Here is a 19,835-nt window from a genome sequence, read left to right as displayed (position 1 = left end):
ATTCAGGTCAGTGAGTCTATCTCAGCGGTCATTGGGCAAGAGGGCGGGCACTTCCTGGACAGGCTGCCAATCTAAAGCAGGATCGGTGCATAGAGACAGAAAACCATTTATGCTCATATTCATACCTATGGCCTGTTTAGAATCATGATGTCCTTTGTCTGGAGAGAGTTCTCTGGAGAGAACCCACAAAGACACGGAGGGAAGATACACATTCCACACAGAAAGGCCCAAAGCTGAATATGAACCCAGGAGCTTTTTGCTGTGATATAATTCACTGCTTTACAATATTTCAGCCTTGTTGCCAAGTTTTCACTCTTCACTCTATTTCATTTTCAGATTACAAAGCTTAACTGTACTTTCTATTTAATTTTCCCCCTCCTCCTATAAACAGACACTATGGAGGTACCCAAAACAGGTTTCCCAGCACCACCGTACCCCGGTCCCCCTTTGGACTACAACGCTGTTCAGCCTGTTGTTCAGCCTGTTGTCCAGCCTGCGGTTCAGCCAGTTGTCCAGCCTGTTGTTCAGCCAGCTGTTCAGATTGGTGAGAGATCAGAAGCTACCAGTCATTTTATTTAAATAGTTCGCCTGTATTGCTCTTTTATGATTTGCCACTTTAGTCGGTGTGGTTGAAGGTTTTCTTCAGCTTTTGTTAAGATTGTTTAAAGTTAAATATCTTTTCTTTATGTCCAGTTCAACAGCCTGCATACCAATACAATGCACTACAACCTCAGGTTGTGCAGCCAGGTGAGCGTCTTTCTTCAGTTCAATATGAATTTGCAAAATTAAGCAAAAACTGAGATAGTTCCAAATCCAGTCTTCATGGTGTTTTAGTGAGGAAGTATTATTGTTATTAAAGTAATCAGAAGAGTGTGCTTTGTTGTTTTTGCAGTGAGTCAGGTGGTGGTGATGCAAAGTCATCTCCCAAAAGATGTTCCTGGACAGATGAAGTGTCCTCATTGCCAAACCGATGTTGTGACTAAAACCGAGTACAAAATTGGGATCCTCACCTGGATAATTTTTGGCGTATTACTACTTGTAGGGTGAGTTAAAAACCCCAGCACACATGACCAAAAAAACCCTCATACACGCTCCAAAACGTCATACAGGAGTGGTTACTCAACAACACATAAATATATTATAAATATTCTAGTAAAAACCGAGACAATGAAAAGCAAACAGTTCACATTCAGATGTTTTACAGAGTGTGATGCACCTCAAATCCATTCAGGTCTACAGAAAGCTTTTAAAATTAAACAAAACAAAACAGAATTTGGTCTACGCTGAAGTTTCCTTTTTTAGTAAACTAATTAAATTTAGGACCCAGAATGGAATATGTGTACAAAGAAAATATTCCATTGTATATTAGATAACTCAAGAGCAGTTTGTCAATTCCTGTTGTTCTTGTTATATAAATATAAATGGTGTAATATATATTTGAAAAGCAAAAAGCAAAGGGATTACCATAATATACGTGTTACTGTTGCTGAAAACACCGACGAAAATTACTTAATATTATCACTACATACATCATAGTTACAAACAAAACAACAAATCGTTGGCAATATGGTGACAATGCAAGACAACGTGAGGATCGTTATTGAAGTCAGTCTTCTTCTCACTGCATGCCCATTAGTTCTGGTAAGCAACTAAAATAACAGATGTGTGAGTTCTGTGAGTTCAAGATGTAGACTTGTTTATCGACTCTGCCTAATCTTTAACAAACATTCAGCATAACTGATCATTCACACGAGGAACTTAAGCTTTATGTTAAACCTGTGTAATATGTGATGTGATCATTATTTTGATGCCATTTTGTTGGTTCAAACCAGCTGCTGGCCTTGCTATGTGATCCCCTTCTTCGTCAAAGAATGCAAGGATGTGGAGCATTCCTGCCCCGCCTGTAACAGCGTAATCCACATCCATAAGGTCCTATGAAGCAGAACTACAGTTTACCTTCTACTGGACCAACAGCAGCAAGGCAATATGTGTTTTACCTGTATATGTACTGAACATACTGATAAAAGCTATACATATCAGCAATAAAAGAGCTTTCTTGTTTTCCAGGTGATTACTTGAATCATGTTAAAAAATATAAGTTAATTATCAGGATTGTTTTTATTTGTTTTTTTAAAACTTGTAGTGAGTGGTGTGGTCTTGGTATGAAATACCTCAGTGATGAAGTGAAATGAAGGATAATATGTATTAAATGAACTCTAGGGGACTTTTTTTTTTTTTTTTTAAATATTCCTACGAGTGAAATTTGTATATTTTTCCACCTAAAGTTATTATCTTGATTTTCTTTTTGATGACATATTGAATGTTTTTAATCAAATTCATAATAATTTAATATAAAAAGACAGCAAAACTGATAACAATACAACAGAAGATAACATGTCAATATTGACCAGTGATCATATTTTAGTCTTTTAAAAACACTGGACACTTTTCATGCAACATTAACTTTTTAAAAAAAATAAATGTATTGTCACCCAATAGGTATTACCTAAATCACTCATACAGTTTCTCTTGGCTTAATTCTGTTTACATTTAAGTCTTTTTAATTACAATAATAATTCACTGTTTGTAAGATGGAATCATGATTTACAAATAAATAAATGTTTAATTATCAGTGAAGTGCAACATTTCTTGACTGTATAACTGAAGACTGCAATAAAGTCAATAAATATTCCTTATATAAGAAAACAGGTAAATTTAAGTTTTAACCCAAACATTTACTCTTTACTACTTTATTTGCTCTTTCATAAATGAGAAAACAGATAAATAATTTGATGGGTAATATTGGTAAAGTAAGGCATAAATGTAAAAGTTTTTTTATTCAATAGAGGGATGTGTGTGTTTTTGTGTGTGAACTGATTGGTGCAATATTAAAATATAATTTATATGCGGGTCTGGTTACATTGATTGATGGAGTTACAATGTCCCGGGCCACAAACAGCTGATCTGAGCGCATACATGCACCACCACCATTAGTCTACTATTGTTGCGCTGGGTTACCGTGGCTGCACGTCTTTTAGTTAACCGGGCAGTTAAACAGAAAAAGGGGTGAGAGGTATATTTTGAGCCGCACAGACGGTGGCCAACATATTTTTTTTGCTTACCTTTAATAAGGCCGGTTGCGTAGACACCTCGCCGTTTATGCGAGTGGTTATGCAAGCCGATGGTGTTCCAGGGTTCAAATAGTGGGTTCGCGTGCGCTTGGAAAGGTCATGTGAACTGCATTATTTTTGTTTGTGTTTTTTTGTTATTGTGAAACACTGTAGGCTGCCTGGAAGTGGTCATAAATGTCTATATATATATATATTGTAGGAATACAGCCGGAAATAAGCTGAGGAAAAGGAGGTATTAATAGACCTCTCTGCATTGAATCGTATCTGTTATTAACCTCTGTCTCTCTTCCACAGCATGTATTTTATCCTGTCTTCCTTCTCTCACCCCAACCGGTCGCAGCAGATGGCCCCGCCCCTCCCTGAGCCTGGTTCTGCCGGAGGTTTCTTCCTGTTAAAAGGAAGTTTTTCCTTCCCACTGTCGCCAAAGTGCTTGCTCATAGGGGGTCATATGATTGTTGGGTTTTTCTCTGTATCTATTATTGTACGATCTACTGTGCAATATAAAGCACCTTGAGGCGACTGTTGTTGTGAATTGGCGCTATATAAAAAAAATTGAATTGATGGCAGGTATTAGAGCCATATATTACTGTAAAGACATTGTTCCTGACATCTTGCCTGGATAAGCATGGCTGACTTTTGTTTTTCCAGTGAGTAAAAACTACTTCATTCCATGCAGGTGATGCAGGTATAAGTATTTTGTTATGCACATGCATTTGAATGAAAAGGGATTTCTGCAAGATAGGTGACTCATGTTTCACCTTATCGATCTTGCTTACAACCAGTTGTTGTTTTGACTTTTCTCACTCATAGTTTTGGGTCTGAACACAGTACAGGAGACAACATGCTTGGTTTCCTGTAACATTCGTTATAGACGAGTTTGACCAAAATTTACTCTTAAACCATTAAGTAATACTAAAATTCAAATCTGAAATATTTGAGCAAATTTGATAACATTTTTGATTTTTAAAATTGTGAGCCTTGTGTGAGGACAGGTGGGACTTGATAATAAAAGGTTATTTGAGCTTCACCTTTAAACTCTGAGTAACCTTAGCCAAAATTATTTTGTACATTAGGCTAAAATAGTTTGATCATCAAACATTTTAGTGCAAAAATAACAAACCCACTGGACTCACAATATTTCCATGCTTATTTACTGTCCGTCTGTTTTAGTTACTTAGACAAACTAGCCTGTTTGTCATGTTGTTGGGTTGTGGACCCAGCGTTTTATGTTGTTGTTGTTGTTGTCGTCGTCGTCTGTGAAGGTTCTCAGTCATGCAGGTCATCGTAGTCTACAGTGTTGGGTAAGTTACTTTAAATTAGTAACTTAGTTACATTACTAGTTACTTCTATCAAAAGTAACTCAGTTACTTCAAGTTACTCGTTACTTTCAAAGTAACTAGTTACTAGGGAAAGTAACTTTGGTTTTACTCAGAATTCTCTTGTTAATGTGTTGCTTCCATAACTTTGCCAGTCTTCTAGCTTACTTTCTTGCCACAAGTGCACTGTGCCACCTACCAACAGAAAGGAAAAAATAATGTGCATATTTCCACGAGAGAAATCCCACGCCTGGACCATCATTGACCGCTGCCATGATTCCAGCCTACGTCACAGCGTCATGTGCGCTTTTTACATCCAACACAAAAACTGCAGTCGTGGTGCTTTCAATTGTACTCAGAACTCGGAAATTCTGCCTTCCTAATGGGAAGATGTAGGTTACACCAGACTGCAGATGAGCTGCTTACAGGGCTGGACTGGGACAAAAAATCGTCCCGGGTGTTTTGACTAGAGACTGGCCCACCATATATAGGAAAAATCATAAAGACTTTGAATGAAAACAAACACTGTTGTGACAGTGATGAACACTGTTTTGATGGTATATATGCATCAATCTATCAATCGTTTGTTGTAAGATTCAGATAATTATTTTTTAAAAGCCAGATATTTTAAATGAGAATAAGAAAGAAAAGTATTTCTTTGTGCCCCCCTCTCCCTGTTAATGCCCTACCTGCCCCCTTGGCAACACTTTGCTAGACCTGCCCCTGCACAGTTACCAGCTGTCAGCTACGTAGAAAACGGATCCTGGTGTTATTTGTCTCTCAGAAACAGTTCATAACTTCCCTTCAACTCATTTATGTCACCTATAGGGTAAACCTGTTTCTCCATCACCTGCTCAGCCCTGATGATTCAGTAAGGACATCTCCTGGTTTCATTTTCACGTTTTCCTCTCACCACATATCATGACCAGCAGCTTTTACAGCTGTGGCTCCAGCAAACATCAGCTGATACTAGAAATTAATATTAAATAAATTTTAACAACAGCTGATCAAGCTTAAACGTGCTGCTGTTGTTTAGCGCGATATCTGCTGGTTTCTTCTTTCTGGCGCAAAGTGGGCGATAAATAAACAAGAGAGAAAAGCCGATCAGCTGATCATTGATCAGTTTCATGACTGAAGTAGAAACAGGAGAACCAGGGGAGAGAATGAGAGAAGAAGAAGCAGCTGTGCAGCGTAAACACAGAATAAATCCAGCTTTGTGTCTTTTTCATTCTAGCTGAAGTACGGGACAAACTGTGCTCCCTTTCACCTCAATACGAAACGCATAATATTTTCTCTGAATACGAGACGATTCTGTTTTTTAGGGGACGGTTGGCAACTTTACTAACTAACCTTATGAACAAAATAAAGTTCAACATCACTAACATCATAGCACCCACCCAGCTGTATAGTAACTCCGTCATGCTAGCTAGTACGCAGTAGGAAAAAGTCAGCATAACGAAAATAAACTGCACCTAAACTTGGTTTATATCTGACACAGATAGACTGCAGGTCATAACTTCTTACCTGAAGTTCAGTTCACACCGGCGGGTGTGAACTGAACTGACCGGCCCAGGATGTGGCTTACTCACATCCTGGGCCATCTGACCTCAGGAAAACGCCTCAGGAAATCACATCACTGATGGTGGATTCTGCTTTGTACAAAGTCAGGGCCCTGTTACACAGGGCTTCCTAATCTGAATCAGAGTCTGAAGACAATGAAGAGAGGAGGAGGCTCTTTGTCTTTGCTGGCTCCTTTGTGGTGGCATCTTTACACTGTTCCTGCAGCAGGGCCTAAAAGCTGGTGCAAACCTCTTCTAGCTCTCCCCTTGCAAGACACTTTAAATCCTCGGGTCAAGCACAGTAGCTATCTGGAGCCACTGATGGTTGAGTGTAGCTACATGTTGGGATACGTCCTTTGTGAAGGCAGTCTTAAATTTCATCATGTAGTTTGAGTCATCATCTGAGACATCCATGGTGTAATGCAGGTGGCAGAAAGCAGGTAAAATCACTGAACATGAGACATATGTCTCACCTCTAAGAAGTTCAGTCACAAACCTGTAGTAGACAGTTCAAGAAAGTAATTATTAATCTACACGAAAACTTATCAACTGTAGAACTTTTTGAAGAAATGGTAACAATAAGTTGTAAAAAATATTTTTATTTAAATAAATAAATAAATAATTGTTTATTTATATAGCACCTTTCAAGACGTATGCAGCACTTTGTGATTCTAAGTCATAAAAAGATTTAAAAAGAGAAAATAAAACAGGCAAAAAATTAACCAAAAGCAGTTTTAAAAAGGTAAGTTTTGAGTTTTGAGTACCTGCATGGATCAAGGACAATTGCCAGTTTTTGGAGTTTTATCAGCTCTGATGGATTTAAAATGACTAGCTTTTGATTTTGTTTGTCTAAAGCAGCTAAAACAGCCTCTTGATTCTTTAGTAGACGAGAAACCATAACCAACGTTCAATTCTACCGTATGGAAACATCCTGTATGAGTGGCTCTTTCTCAATCAATCAATCAATCAAAATTTATTTATATAGCACATTTTTAAGACCGAAGTACACCAAAGTGCTTTCCAGTAAAATCGCAGTACAAATAAAATCACACTAAAATATAAATTACAAATATATAAAATATAAGATAATTACATAATCTAAATACAGAGCCAGATGTAAATTACCCTAATTCGCCTTAAATGCCACATCAAACAAATACGTTTTTAAACGTGATTTAAAAGACTGAATGGAATCTGACGCGCGAATATGAAGAGGGAGAGTATTCCATAGCCTGGGTGCAGCAACGGCAAAGGCACGGTCTCCTCTGGTCTTCAGCCGAGACCTAGGTTGCACCAAGAGCAGTTGGCCCGATGATCTTAGTGCTCTCTGAGGGCTGTACAGACAGAGGAGATCAGCTAAGTAGTCAGGTGCCATATTGTTTAAAATTTTATAAGTAAACAATAGAATTTTAAAATCAATTCGATATTTGATAGGAAGCCAGTGTAAATTTTTCAGAACAGGGGTGATAGAGTCAAACTTTCTAGTGCCGGTCAAGAGACGTGCTGCGGCATTCTGGACCAGCTGCAGACGCTGCAGAAGAGAAGATTGTAGACCCAAGTAGAGTGAGTTACAATAGTCCAGTCTTGACGTAATGAAAGCATGAATGAGTTTCTCCATATCTTTGTGTGCTATGTAGGGTTTAGCCTTAGAGATTAGGCGTAGTTGATGAAAGCTAGTTTTTACCACAGTAGAGACCTGTTTGTCAAGTTTGAAGGAACTATCCATGAAAACTCCAAGATTCCTGGCAGTATCAGTAAGGTAGTTAGCAACAGGCCCAAATGTGCCAGTCAATTGTCCCAGAGGCATATTTCAGTCAAAAACAATAATTTCTGTCTTCTTTCCATTTAAAGTAAGAAAGTTACGTGATAACCAGTCCTTGACATCACTCAGACAGTCAAACAGAGGATGTGGTGAGGATAAAGCATCCCCAGTCAGGTGAAGGTAGATTTGAATATCATCAGCATAACAGTGAAAAGAGACATTGTGTTTTTCAAAAATGGAGCTCAAGGGCAACATATACAGAGAAAACAACACAGGACCCAGTACCGAGCCCTGGGGCACACCACAGCGGAAACGGGCAGAAGAAGAGGAATATTTTCCCATCGTGACGGAGAACGACCTCTCAGAAAAATATGATTTAAACCAAGATAAAACATTTCCTTTGAGGCCTACTACATGTTCCAATCTTGCCAAAAGGATATCATGATCAACCGTATCAAAGGCTGAGGTCAAATCCAATAGTACTAAGACCGCAGAGCGCCCAGAGTCAGCAATTAAGAGAATGTCATTAAAGACTCTTAGTAGGGCAGTTTCGGTGCTGTGACGCGGTCTAAATCCAGACTGAAATTTATCACTTATACCGTTTCTCTCTAAATAGGTCTGTAGTTGCCGAAGCACTATTTTCTCTAAGACTTTTGACATAAAAGGAAGTTTAGAAATCCGCCTGTAATTAGCTAGAATGTTATGGTAAATGGTAAATGGCCTGTATTTATATAGCGCTTTACTAGTCCCTAAGGACCCCAAAGCGCTTTACATATCCAGTCATCCACCCATTCACACACACATTCGCACACTGGTGATGGCAAGCTACATTGTAACCACAGCCACCCTGGGGCGCACTGACAGAGGCGAGGCTGCCGGACACTGGCGCCACCGGGCCCTCTGACCACCACCAGTAGGCAACAGGTGAAGTGTCTTGCCCAAGGACACAACGACCGAGACTGTCCGAGCCGGGGCTCGAACCGGCAACCTTCCGATTACAAGGCAAACTCCTAACTCTTGAGCCACGATCGCCCCATGTTACGATCAAGGGGTACTTTTCTTGATAACAGGTTGCACGACTGCATGTTTAAAGACAGTCGGAACATAGCCAGATGACAGTGAGAAGTTCATTAGAAATAAAATACAAGACCCGATTGTATTCAATGCATCCTTAATGATACGAGAGGGAATAATGTCGTGCAAAGAATTTGAGCTTCTCAGATTATTAATTATTTCCTTTAAAGTCAAAAATGACACAGGTTCGAACTGTTGGAAAACCGTTGAACATTCAGAAGCTGGGGCTTGATTTACTACCAAAGAATGTGTGGCCCTTAACAATGAGATTTTATCTATAAAATAATTTAGAAATTTTTCGCAGAGGGCCGGGGAGGCACCCATTGAAACATCCGAACAGGGATTAACCACTGAATTAAAGATTTTAAACAGGACTCGAGGATTATGGCTGTTATTCGCAATAATGTTTGATAAAAAAGAAGTTTTTGCCATTTTGGCAGCCTTCTGGAATTTAGACCGGCTCATATGCAGGATGTCAAGGGACACCTGAAGATGATCTTTTTTCCATCTTCTCTCAGCTCGACGACATTCACGTCTAAGAGCGAGGATGGATTCATTTAGCCAAGGTTGGCGTGAGGTTTTACGGCGTCGAATCTTTACTGGAGCCACAGTATCCAAAATAGAAGTACATATAGAGATGAAAGAGTTGACTACGCCATCAACCGAGAGAGGTGCATTACTGATGTCTTCATAACAAAAAGAATTGGCAAAGGCCGCAGAAAAAAGAGCAACAGCCTCAGAATTAATCGGACGTGATAGGCTCGGTGGACCCTCAGAGTTCAGTTCCATATTGCATGACTGAACATCAAACATAACTGGGAAATGATCCGAAATCCCAGCATCATTGATGTCTGTGATGCAAATGTCCAGTCCATACGACAATACCAAGTCCAGCATATGCCCTTTAATGTGGGTTGATTTCCTCACCCACTGAGTAATATTAAAAGAGTCAATAAGGGCAAGAAAGTCCTTAGCCAATAGGTCCTCCTCGCAGCATAAATGAATATTAAAATCACCACAAATAAGTACACGATCATAACTTAAGAAAATAATTCCTAGAAGATCAGCAAATTCACGGATAAAGTCCTTGTTGCGCTTCGGAGGTCGATACACCACCGCACAGAGGGTCCGGGGGGAACCGGACAACTCCAGTAGTTGTACTTCGAAGCTGGAGTGCAAGGTGGGAGGCAGTTGCCGCACTCGGAATTTACTTCTAAAAACCGAGGCTAGCCCTCCACCCCTGCCCGCAGTCCTAGGAGAATTAAAGAAAGCACAGTCCAGTGGAAGAAGTTCCGAAAAGGAAGAGGACTCACCAGGGCGAATCCAGGTCTCTGTTAGAAACAGGACATCCAGCCTTGATGCAAGAAAAAAGTCGTTTACAACGAAGGACTTGTTCACCAGTGACCTAGTGTTTAGCAGTGCCATACGGAGCGTAGCCTCGTTGACGCTACTGGGAGCACGTCCCAGCCGACGAAGATTACTGTAATCCACACCTCCTCCAGAGGCCCGCTTCCAGCTCCATACAGGTGGACACTCAGCTGGTAGAACCGAATGGGCTTGCTGGCCAGCATAGCGAATCCATCGATGACGACACAGTCTGAAGGTATGCTGGGAGGGCCGCAGGTTGTCAATAATGGAGCAGTAACCAATCACTCCATGTGCTTTTAGGTAAGCTTTAATACGAACGCGAAAACCACTCCGCTTACCCCGTTTCCTATATCGTTTCTTGTGCGGTGTAAAAAGAGGCAGGTAATCCGTGCAGGCGGAAGTATGTGGTCGAGACTGGGAAAAATTCCCTAAGTTCCAATATAGATCCGGCTTTTGGTGATTCAAGGGTCGAAGATTTAAAAGAGTTTGTCGATCATAGGCAATCAGGGCAGTAACATCCGGAAAGCATATAGAAAGTAATAAAACAAAGAGAAAACAACACTCAGGAAGACGGACCCAAAGACGGCTTGCCGTACACACTGGTGCCATCTTGCGCGGTGTAGTTCCTCCATATTAGCAGGGCTGTCTTTAATGCATCTAACTTTGCTTGCTTTTCAGTGTAATAAAGCTGCTGAATTTTACTCGGAATAGTGCTTCGACACGGCATTTGGAATGTTGGATCACCTGACGCTAACTGTAACACATTTTTTGACGCCCCTATCTTCTACCACTGATAGTGGTCTACAGTCCAGAGCAATCCATTTTGCGAGATAATTTGTAAGTTTGTCCGATGCTGACTTACTGATTTTGGTCCTGAAGCCAGTCATTTCATCAAGTTTGGGCTGCTGACACCTTTTGTTGGTACTTGGACTGCTACCGCTAACAGCTCCCACAGTTTCTCTGTTCGCTGCAACATGTTTTGCATTTAAATGCTACCGTAAGGTTGAAGTGCTTCGGTGGTATGCATACTCCCTTTTGTACAGTTTGCACAAAACCACGCTTTTATCAAGGCTTCCGTTGAGTAGTCTTTTGAAATGAAATTTACCTCCGATCAGTCCTAACAAGGCTTCTTTGTAGCTCAGATGTGTGCATCAGTTTAATCGGTATACCAGTAAATTGTGCATTGACAGAAGTTCCCCTTTGCTTGGAATGCAAAGTGCAATTAAATGTGTTATTTTTTCAAATTAATTAATCACAATTAACACATTAAATTTCCACCCTTAATTCAAACCCAGGACCTTCATGCTATGAGGCAACAGCGCTAACCATCGTAGAACCATGCTGAGCTTCACTGCTTTAAAATCCTTCAATGTTTTCACTCACTCGAAACTGTTCACTGTAAGCTAACAGTTGTTGGAAGAGATCGGAAGAGGTATAAAGCTAGTCTTACGAGATTCCCCACTCCTTTTTGAATGTGCCCGTAGTCACTATTGACACAGATTAGGATCAATGAGTTCCTTCAGCATGTCTCTACCCTGTTATCTTCCATCTCTGTCTTCTTTTGTCTTTTGTTAGAACACTTGCAATGCTTAACAAAATTATTAGACTACCACCCAGTGTAAGGGTTATGCCACAGCTGCGCACTGCAAGATGCCAAGTTAGTTATTTACTTCCATTCCTGATAAAAAAAAAACCCCAATAGTTTCAGGGGTTTAATATAATGCTTGATTATAAGCATTATATAATAATGCTTAAATTTGTTGAGCATTGTAAACGCTCACTGGGACAGAATAGGATGCACACATACAAAAGACAACATGGTTAAGTGCTGGTTTGTCAAACATTTTCAGGTCATGGGCAAATAATTTATGTTCTCTATTAAGTTAAATTCAAACTATGTGATATTGGCGCTATAATGGCAAGGGGGATTTGTGACAACAAGCATGAGAAGGAATGTTTAAAAGATGATATCAAGACATGATATGAATGTTTGGAAATGGCGGCATTAACAAAAAGACAGGAGGTGGAGATGGCAGAATTTAAGATTCTGAGATTTCCTGGTGGAACAGGATTAGAAATTTGTGTATCAGAAGGACAAGTGAGCAGCTTGGAGACAAAGAAAAGCAAGGTTTAGATGTGTGCAGAGGAGGAATAGTGGATAAATTGGGCAAACAATAATAAAGATGGTGTTGCCATGCAGAAGCAAAGAATAAGACCTTAGAGAATATTTGTGGATGCAGTGAGAGGACAGTGACAGCAGAGGATGCAACGGACAAGGTAGATGCAGATGACCTGCTCTACTGATTGCTAAAGAGAGCAGCCGAAGTTATATTAATAATAATAATAATAATGATAAGAGGAAAGGGTTTATATTGAACCATGAAGGGATTTGAAGGAAAGGTGTTGCATAAAACAAGCTAGCATGTAAGCTTTGAAATAGCAAGAGGTAATAAATGAATTAACTTCCAAAGTGAGACAATTTATCCTGTGAGCCACAAAGTTAAATTCATATTTTCATCTAAGTCATCAGAGATGTGGAAAATGGCTTCTTTAAGCTTTGATTTGCTCATTTTCGAGCTCTCTGATAGGCCATTATTGGATGTATTGACCAATAGATCTTCTGCTCTTGCTCTTGACGAAGGCGGTCGCACTTTTCTCCTCTCCTCCTCTCCCTTAGCTTCCCTGCTTAGCCTCTTATGTCCTTGTCTAGTCTTGTGTTTTTTGTATTACTTTTCCCTGGAACATTCTCTCATAGTCTGTTCTCTAAAACCTAAAAGAGGAATTATGGATTGGATCAACTGGTCCCTAAATGCAATTGGCACCCCTTTCTCAACAAGAAGTCTGGGCTTGGGTGAGCCTGAGTGCTGAAGATATCGACCTATTCGGAACCATGGTAACAGGGTTCTGGCTGATCGGAGCTGGCTTGGCCCTGACTTATCGAAGAATTAAGAAAGCGGAACCGGCTGTTCAAACCCCACAAGGCTGCCCGCTGGGATTGGAATGATGGGATGGCGTGAGTTTCTCAAAATGGGCTCACTGAGTGCAGCACGGACAAGATCTTGGAGAGGCTACGGCTGCTGTGAATACTCAGAATAAGATCTCTGACTGCAGACTGGATACATCTCATAAGGGCTAGCTCGGAATAACATCTCTGGGCGCAAATTGGATGACATCTCGGGGAGGCACACACATTTTTTTTGTGTTAAGATTTATACTTGTTATACTTATTGTCTCCTAAATTGCTAATGTGCAGAGCGGCTACTCACATTAGTAAGCTAACCACCACATGGTTTGTGCATCCATTGTATACACCAAGAGATATGTAAATATGTTCATACTCTATAAATACAGTTTACATGTGAATGTTCTGTTAAATAACAGAGTATATTGTTGTAGGTATGAAGTTAAAACTTTACATTTAGGTTCATATGCATTTATAGTAGAGCTATAGAGTTTTTTATTGTCATTTGCTGTCCTCTAGTGACTTATTTAGAGTAAAACAAACTGGGAATTTTTTTTTGTATAGCAACCGTCCTACTTTCTATCTCAGTGATGCCTGCAGCAAGAGGGAGTGTCTAAAGTAGGGTGACCATATTTTGATTTCCAAAAAAAGAGGACACTTGGTTCAGTCATGAAAAACTTTAATAATACTGTTTGTTTAAAGACATTTTTAACATATTTAAATGATGTCATCTCTGTGTGGTTAATGAATGGGAAAATTAAAAATGTCATATAGACTTTTACAAGTCAACAAGTGGGAAAAAAAACTTAAAAACTTCTGTAATTAAATTATGGTATGGAAATAATGCCTCATCTGTATAAGAAAAATGACCAGTGAGCAGTGAGGTATTGTGCAATAGTTTCTGCATTCTTATTTGGGGTGTTTCTAACCCCAGTTCATTTTGTTTGCACGCAGGGGCGGTCCTAGCCTGTTTGGTGCCCTGGGTGAACACTGCCTCGCCCCCCCCCCCCACCTATACTGAATTTAAGCGGATAAATATTTTATATAGAGAGAATATACAAATGATGCAAATGGCTAACAAACAGCCATTATATTTCATCAGACATTGAGAATAGCAGACGAATTAGCAATACACCTCTTCCAAATAATGGCTAATTAATATCAATGCTGAATACAGTCCAAAAGATTCAATAAGCCACATCTGTCATGGAAACAACTGTCATGTTTCCATGACAGGAAACACACAGGCTGTGTGGCAAGCGGGAATTGGATTCAAACACAAACTCATGGGAACAGAACTTAAACTCAAAAGCACAGCTTTATTGCTGGGAAACAGGCAATACAACAACAGGAAACTAAACTGGGGAAAACTAATTATAATATGCACAAGGAGACACAGAGAGAATCACACACAGCTATGAGGGACGACGCGACACAGAATGGGGGAGACTCGGTCATAAATACCCAGAAGGTAACGAGGAAAGTGGAAGCACATGGGGAGCACAGCTGGGGATAATTACACGTGACAGGACAGGAAAGACACGGAAACTGAAAATGCTAACACCAGACACAAACCTTAAATGCAAAACAGGAGGTACACAGAGGCAACCTGGAGGGAGAGAGAGAACAAGGAGCAGCACAAGGAACACAAGGCACCGGAACTAACATCCCAATATAAACACAGTTACACAAAGGGAGACACAGAGGGAAGCTATACGAGGGAACCCTATTAAATACACAGGGAACCAAACAGAATACAAGAAACTCAAACTAGGACACTAGGCTCTGAATAAACTAGGGTAACAAAGAAAACTTAGAACATAAATTTATAATACTAAAACACTGAGGCACAAGAAACTCAAAACACTGGGTCTAAAGACCCAGGGGTCCGTTCTTCGTACCTCGCTTACTACATCCAAGATCAAATGACACATCCAAGATCAAATCATCACGCCAACTTTGAGCTCGCTATTCCGGTTCTCCGAACACACCTGTTGTTGACGATTAGTATAGCTGGATGAAGTAATGTGAGATCACTGGGTGGCTTAACAGGGGCTACGCATCGATAGTAGAAACATTGATCGGCAACCCTTTGATTGGTCGGCGAAAATGTCGAAGGAGCGCGCTCAGTATTTTTCGGCAGCAGAGCAAGAACTCTTGATTGAGGGATTTCAGGAGTTTCAGAGTTTAATTAAAACGCAAGGGAACACTGCAAAGGCTGCAAAAGCAAGGAGAGAGGGCTGGCAGAAAGTTGCTGACAAATTAAACTCGTAAGTAATTTAATAATAATAATAATGGATTGGATTTATATAGCGCTTTTCAAGGCACCCAAAGCGCTTTACAATGCCACTATTCATTCACTCTCACATTCACACACTGGTGGAAGCAGCTACGGTTGTAGCCACAGCTGCCCTGGGGCAGACTGACAGAAGCGAGGCTGCCATATCGCACCATCGGCCCCTCTGGCCAACACCAGTAGGCGGTAGGGTAGATTTATTATATTATATTACCATTCACCATCCATCCATCCATTCACTTCCGCTTATCCTTTTCAGGGTCGCGGGGGGCGCTGGAGCCTATCCCAGCTGTCATAGGGCGAGAGGCGGGGTACACCCTGGACAGGTCGCCAGTCTGTCCCTGTGTGTTAGCCTTGCGACAAACAACCATTCGCACTCACATTCATTTGCACATTCACACCTAGTGACAATTTGGGTTATCCAATTAACCTATCCCCACAAGCTGCATGTCTTTGGACGGTGGGAGGAAGCCGGAGTACCCGGAGGGAACCCACGCAGACACGGGGAGAACATGCAAACTCCACACAGAAAGACCCCGGCCTGATGTTGGAATTGAACTCAGGACCTTCTTGCTGTGCGGCAACAGTGCTAACCACCGTGCCACCGTGCTGCCAAAATTATATTACATTATATCATATTATATTACATTATATCCTCTTTCACATTAGAGCGACGACAGGACCCACTAGAACATGGGAACAAGTAAAAGTGAAATATAAGAATATTCTACAGAATGGTAATATTTATCACTTATATTTAGGGATGGGTACCGGTGTCCGGTGCCATGATGGCACCGGTTCTGACATAAACGGTAGTAACCAGACCGAAAAGCAGCGCACATTTCGGTGCTTTATTTCGGTGCTTTTTTTTCCTGAGCTGTGATACACTTTAGATTCTAGCCAATCATTTTACGTTTCCGAGGATAGTAGGCGGGGCCAGGTACGTACATTCTGTTAGAGCAGAGCTACAGATTAAAAATGTCCAAGGCGAAGCGGTCAAAAGTCTGGCTGTACTTCACAGCAAAATATGCAAACTCAGCAGCCTGCAACAAGTGCTTTAAGCTGATACTGTGATACTGTCAAAGGAGGTAACACCTCAAATCCGATGAAACACCTGGCGACGCATAGCGTTTTTTTTAAAAGCCCAGAAATGCGCCGTATTTGATAGCTTGCTGCGAGACCTCACACCGAGCACATCTACTGCCGGTGGGTTGCCTGTTATGCAACATCCCCCAAAAATACGAAGAGGAGAGTCCTGGCCCCTAGTCCTGCCAGTGTAGCAGAAATGATGACGGATGATGGTGGCAGCAGCCGTTCTTCTCTGCGTGAGTAGCTAATTTACGTTGAGTAGGCTAACCACGTTATTACATTAATGCATGTAAGGTGAACTAGCAAACATCATCATAGCTACATGCTGCTGTCTTCTTGTTTGATGGCAGATACTCCCTTCACCCTGGCTAAAAAGGCTAAAATGACCAAAGAAAAAGTGGAAAACAGTTAAACATGAGAGGTTTTTGGACAAAGTTTGTGTTTTTTCCATTGTTTAAGCACTGCTTCCAGCCAAGAGTGATACCATATATGCCCCATAGCTGCAGAAAAGGCTAACATTGTTATATTTTTACAAAAAACAGCTGAACATGAAAGGTTTTTGGACCAATTTTGTGTTCTCCATTCTTTAAGCACCGGTTTGAGCACCGTTTGAGCACCGGTACCGTTTCAAAAGTACCGATTTGGCACCGGTATCGGATAAAACCTAAACGATACCCATCCCTACTTATATTGCTTTTAGTCTCTTGAAAAGAGACCCTGAAATAATCTGTTTGTTTATAACAGCAACCAAGAAAAGGGCAGAGCAAAAAAAGACAGGTGGTGGTCCTGCACCCCCTCGTCAACAAGTTGGTTAAGTAAATAATACCCTCACGGGAAAATCGATATCTCTCTATGAGCACACTGTCGCGCTGAGCTAAAGGATCCTGTCTATCCTGCAATATACGCTGAATTCTGAAAACTCTCCTTGTCAATCTTGCACCTTCCGCAATGGGTGGCTCGCGTATACGGACAGGACATGGCTGCGACAGACTTCCCAAATCCACCTTCGCTTTTATAGCCGTGGTCTCTCATCTTGATTACATGAAGTAATTTACTATTACTACTCTAAAATATGAATTACATCTGAAATAATCAAATACATGGAATGGAATGATTAATAGTACATTTCCCTTTTTTTAGGAAATGAACTGTATGTATCTGTATGAAATTAATAAAAGTATCAAGTACTGCATTATCTTTAGTTACATTGATAATATTTATTTATGGTAAAACAGTGGTAAAATATCGCTGTTGCTTTCGTATAAATGAAGCGGACATACCTGAGTGGCCGCGATCTAATCCTGTTTACATAAAGTAAGCCTGCTCCCGAGCAGGTTTACGCTTACGGATCTGTTGCTATGACAGCAAGTCCCGGATGAGCTTCGGAGAACTGAACGATCCAAGATCACGCGAAATCGTCATCAATCAAATCCAGCTAACTTACTTAGCGAGCAGGGCCGTGCAGAGAGGTTTAAAGGGGCGGGTGCTCAAAGTTAAAAAGGGGCACATTGAACCAGGCTGAATAACAACAACACACATTCATCAAGAATCTAATATGGGAAGGGCAGGGCTGTGTTGATCTGAGACTGTAGACATTAAAAAGTCCATAGGAGAGATGGTAGCAGATTAAACAAGTGTCATGAGATAATAACAAAATGCAAAGATTGGTGACAGCGCTTGGAACCATAAGGCAACAAAAAACTGTGAGAAATAATTTAGGCTCTGCCTGTGAATCACTCTTTGCTTCTCTTCTTCCTTCCATCCCATCATTTCATATATCACTCTCCACTTGCTATGTGGGAACAAGGCACAACTTGCTATTGCAATAAACTATAATCTAATTATCCACACCTAACAACTCTTCCACTTAATCTATAATAAAATGATGACAGAAAAATGTTATAGCACTGCCTTTAGTAGCCTCACACAGCTCCTACTGTTTCCTCCTCATGTCCTTACCAGCTATGTCTGGACAATGTTATATCATGAGTAATATTTTTTTTAAAAATCCATCGAAATAAAACACACACATGCACGCACACACAGTGACATTTTAGACCTTCTTCAGAATACTGTATATACTATGGGCATCATGGTGCTGATCCAGAATCCTTACATATTTATTACTAGAGCTACAATAATAAAGCAATGAGGAGGGGGAAGTAATAAATATGAAATAATGTATTTATGATGATTCCATTTGTTTCACTATCCACTCTGTGCAGGGGCAAAGCTTATTACATCTTTAAACTGTAGAGATACAATAATTTTACTGCTGTAAAATCCAAATTTTGTCTTATTTAAAATATAAATCTGATATAATCTGCTTCTTAATGTATGTTCTTTAAAATACAGCTTGTGTTTTTAATATATTATAATTATAATAATGCATAATTATGTGGACATGCATATTAGATCGTTTTTAGTGAAATATAATCCCCCCAGAAAGGCAGGAAAAGCCCGGAAACTTACTTTAAAACTAAATATGTTTCTAAATACTTTAAAACTAAATATGTTCCCTAAAACGGTGACAGAGCTACAGACCCATGACAGCCTTACACAGGTAGCCAGCAGCTATGACCAGCACTACTTGTGCAGTTAATAAAAGGACAGGTAATGTTTGTCGCGCTGTTGCACACACGCACGCTCGTTTGTTTCAGTTCGTCAGCTGCCACAAGACAGCTTACCAATGTGTACGTAATAAGCTAATACTCCTGGGTGCTATACACTACAGTGTACGCTGTACACCTACTTACTGGTTTTGTCGCATCAGTCTGTGTCTCTGAGTTAACTTGTGTCTCTCCTACAGCTCCGGACCGCTAAAAATGCGCGTGCTCTTTGTGAGCTCGTTCCCGGCTCGTAACCAGCGCGTTCTGCCGTCAAGGGCGATCATTGGTTAAATGTGATCATGTGACTGATGCAAGCCAGATCCTTTTATTTAGCAAAACTGTGATTAATAGTTAAATATTATTGTTGAGGGGCACAGACAGGACTCCGCACGCACACACACATAAAAAAAATAATAATTTTTTTTAAAAAAGTTGCCTCAACAAAAGGGCACTTTGGGCACCCATCAGGAAAGTGGCGGGTGCTCAAGCCCCTCTAGCCCCCCCCTCTGCACGTGCCTGTTAGCGAGGTACGAAGAACGGACCCCAGGAGGACTCTGACAACATCAGTGTCTACTGTCTATCTGCTGTTTACTATCATGGCCAAGTGGCTCACAAAGGTAAACAGAAGTTTTCCCAATCCCTACTAATGAATGTTATCTTTTTTCAGGA

The 19,835-nt window shown here is 40.6% G+C and overlaps 1 protein-coding gene across 1 annotated transcript; it reads left to right on the top strand.

Moving 5' to 3' along the window:
* The first annotated feature begins 396 nt into the window (after positions 1-396).
* Positions 397-2,213, top strand: LOC146668551 (lipopolysaccharide-induced tumor necrosis factor-alpha factor homolog). Its single transcript, XM_085410473.1, has 4 exons — positions 397-544; positions 694-747; positions 893-1,043; positions 1,833-2,213. The coding sequence occupies exons 1-4, from the start codon at positions 397-399 to the stop codon at positions 1,936-1,938; spliced, it is 459 nt and encodes a 152-aa protein (XP_085266599.1). The 3' UTR covers positions 1,939-2,213.
* Positions 2,214-19,835: the final 17,622 nt, after the last annotated feature.

The sequence above is a fragment of the Rhamphochromis longiceps genome, linkage group LG6 (genome assembly GCF_057381845.1).
Source record: "Rhamphochromis longiceps isolate RC_006_pf linkage group LG6, R_longiceps_female_GT1.1, whole genome shotgun sequence".
NCBI lineage: Eukaryota > Metazoa > Chordata > Actinopteri > Cichliformes > Cichlidae > Rhamphochromis > Rhamphochromis longiceps.
The sequence above is the reverse complement of the archived record's forward strand: the minus strand, read 5'-3'. Positions and strand labels throughout refer to the sequence as shown.

Bases quoted from the DNA above. Each gene is read 5' to 3' on its own strand.
- LOC146668551 (XM_085410473.1), top strand. From the start codon at position 397: ATGGAGGTACCCAAAACAGGTTTCCCAGCACCACCGTACCCCGGTCCC. The intron at 748-892 runs GTGAGCGTCTTT...TTGTTTTTGCAG, and splicing joins ACCTCAGGTTGTGCAGCCAG to TGAGTCAGGTGGTGGTGATG. The intron at 1,044-1,832 runs GTGAGTTAAAAA...GGTTCAAACCAG, and splicing joins GGCGTATTACTACTTGTAGG to CTGCTGGCCTTGCTATGTGA.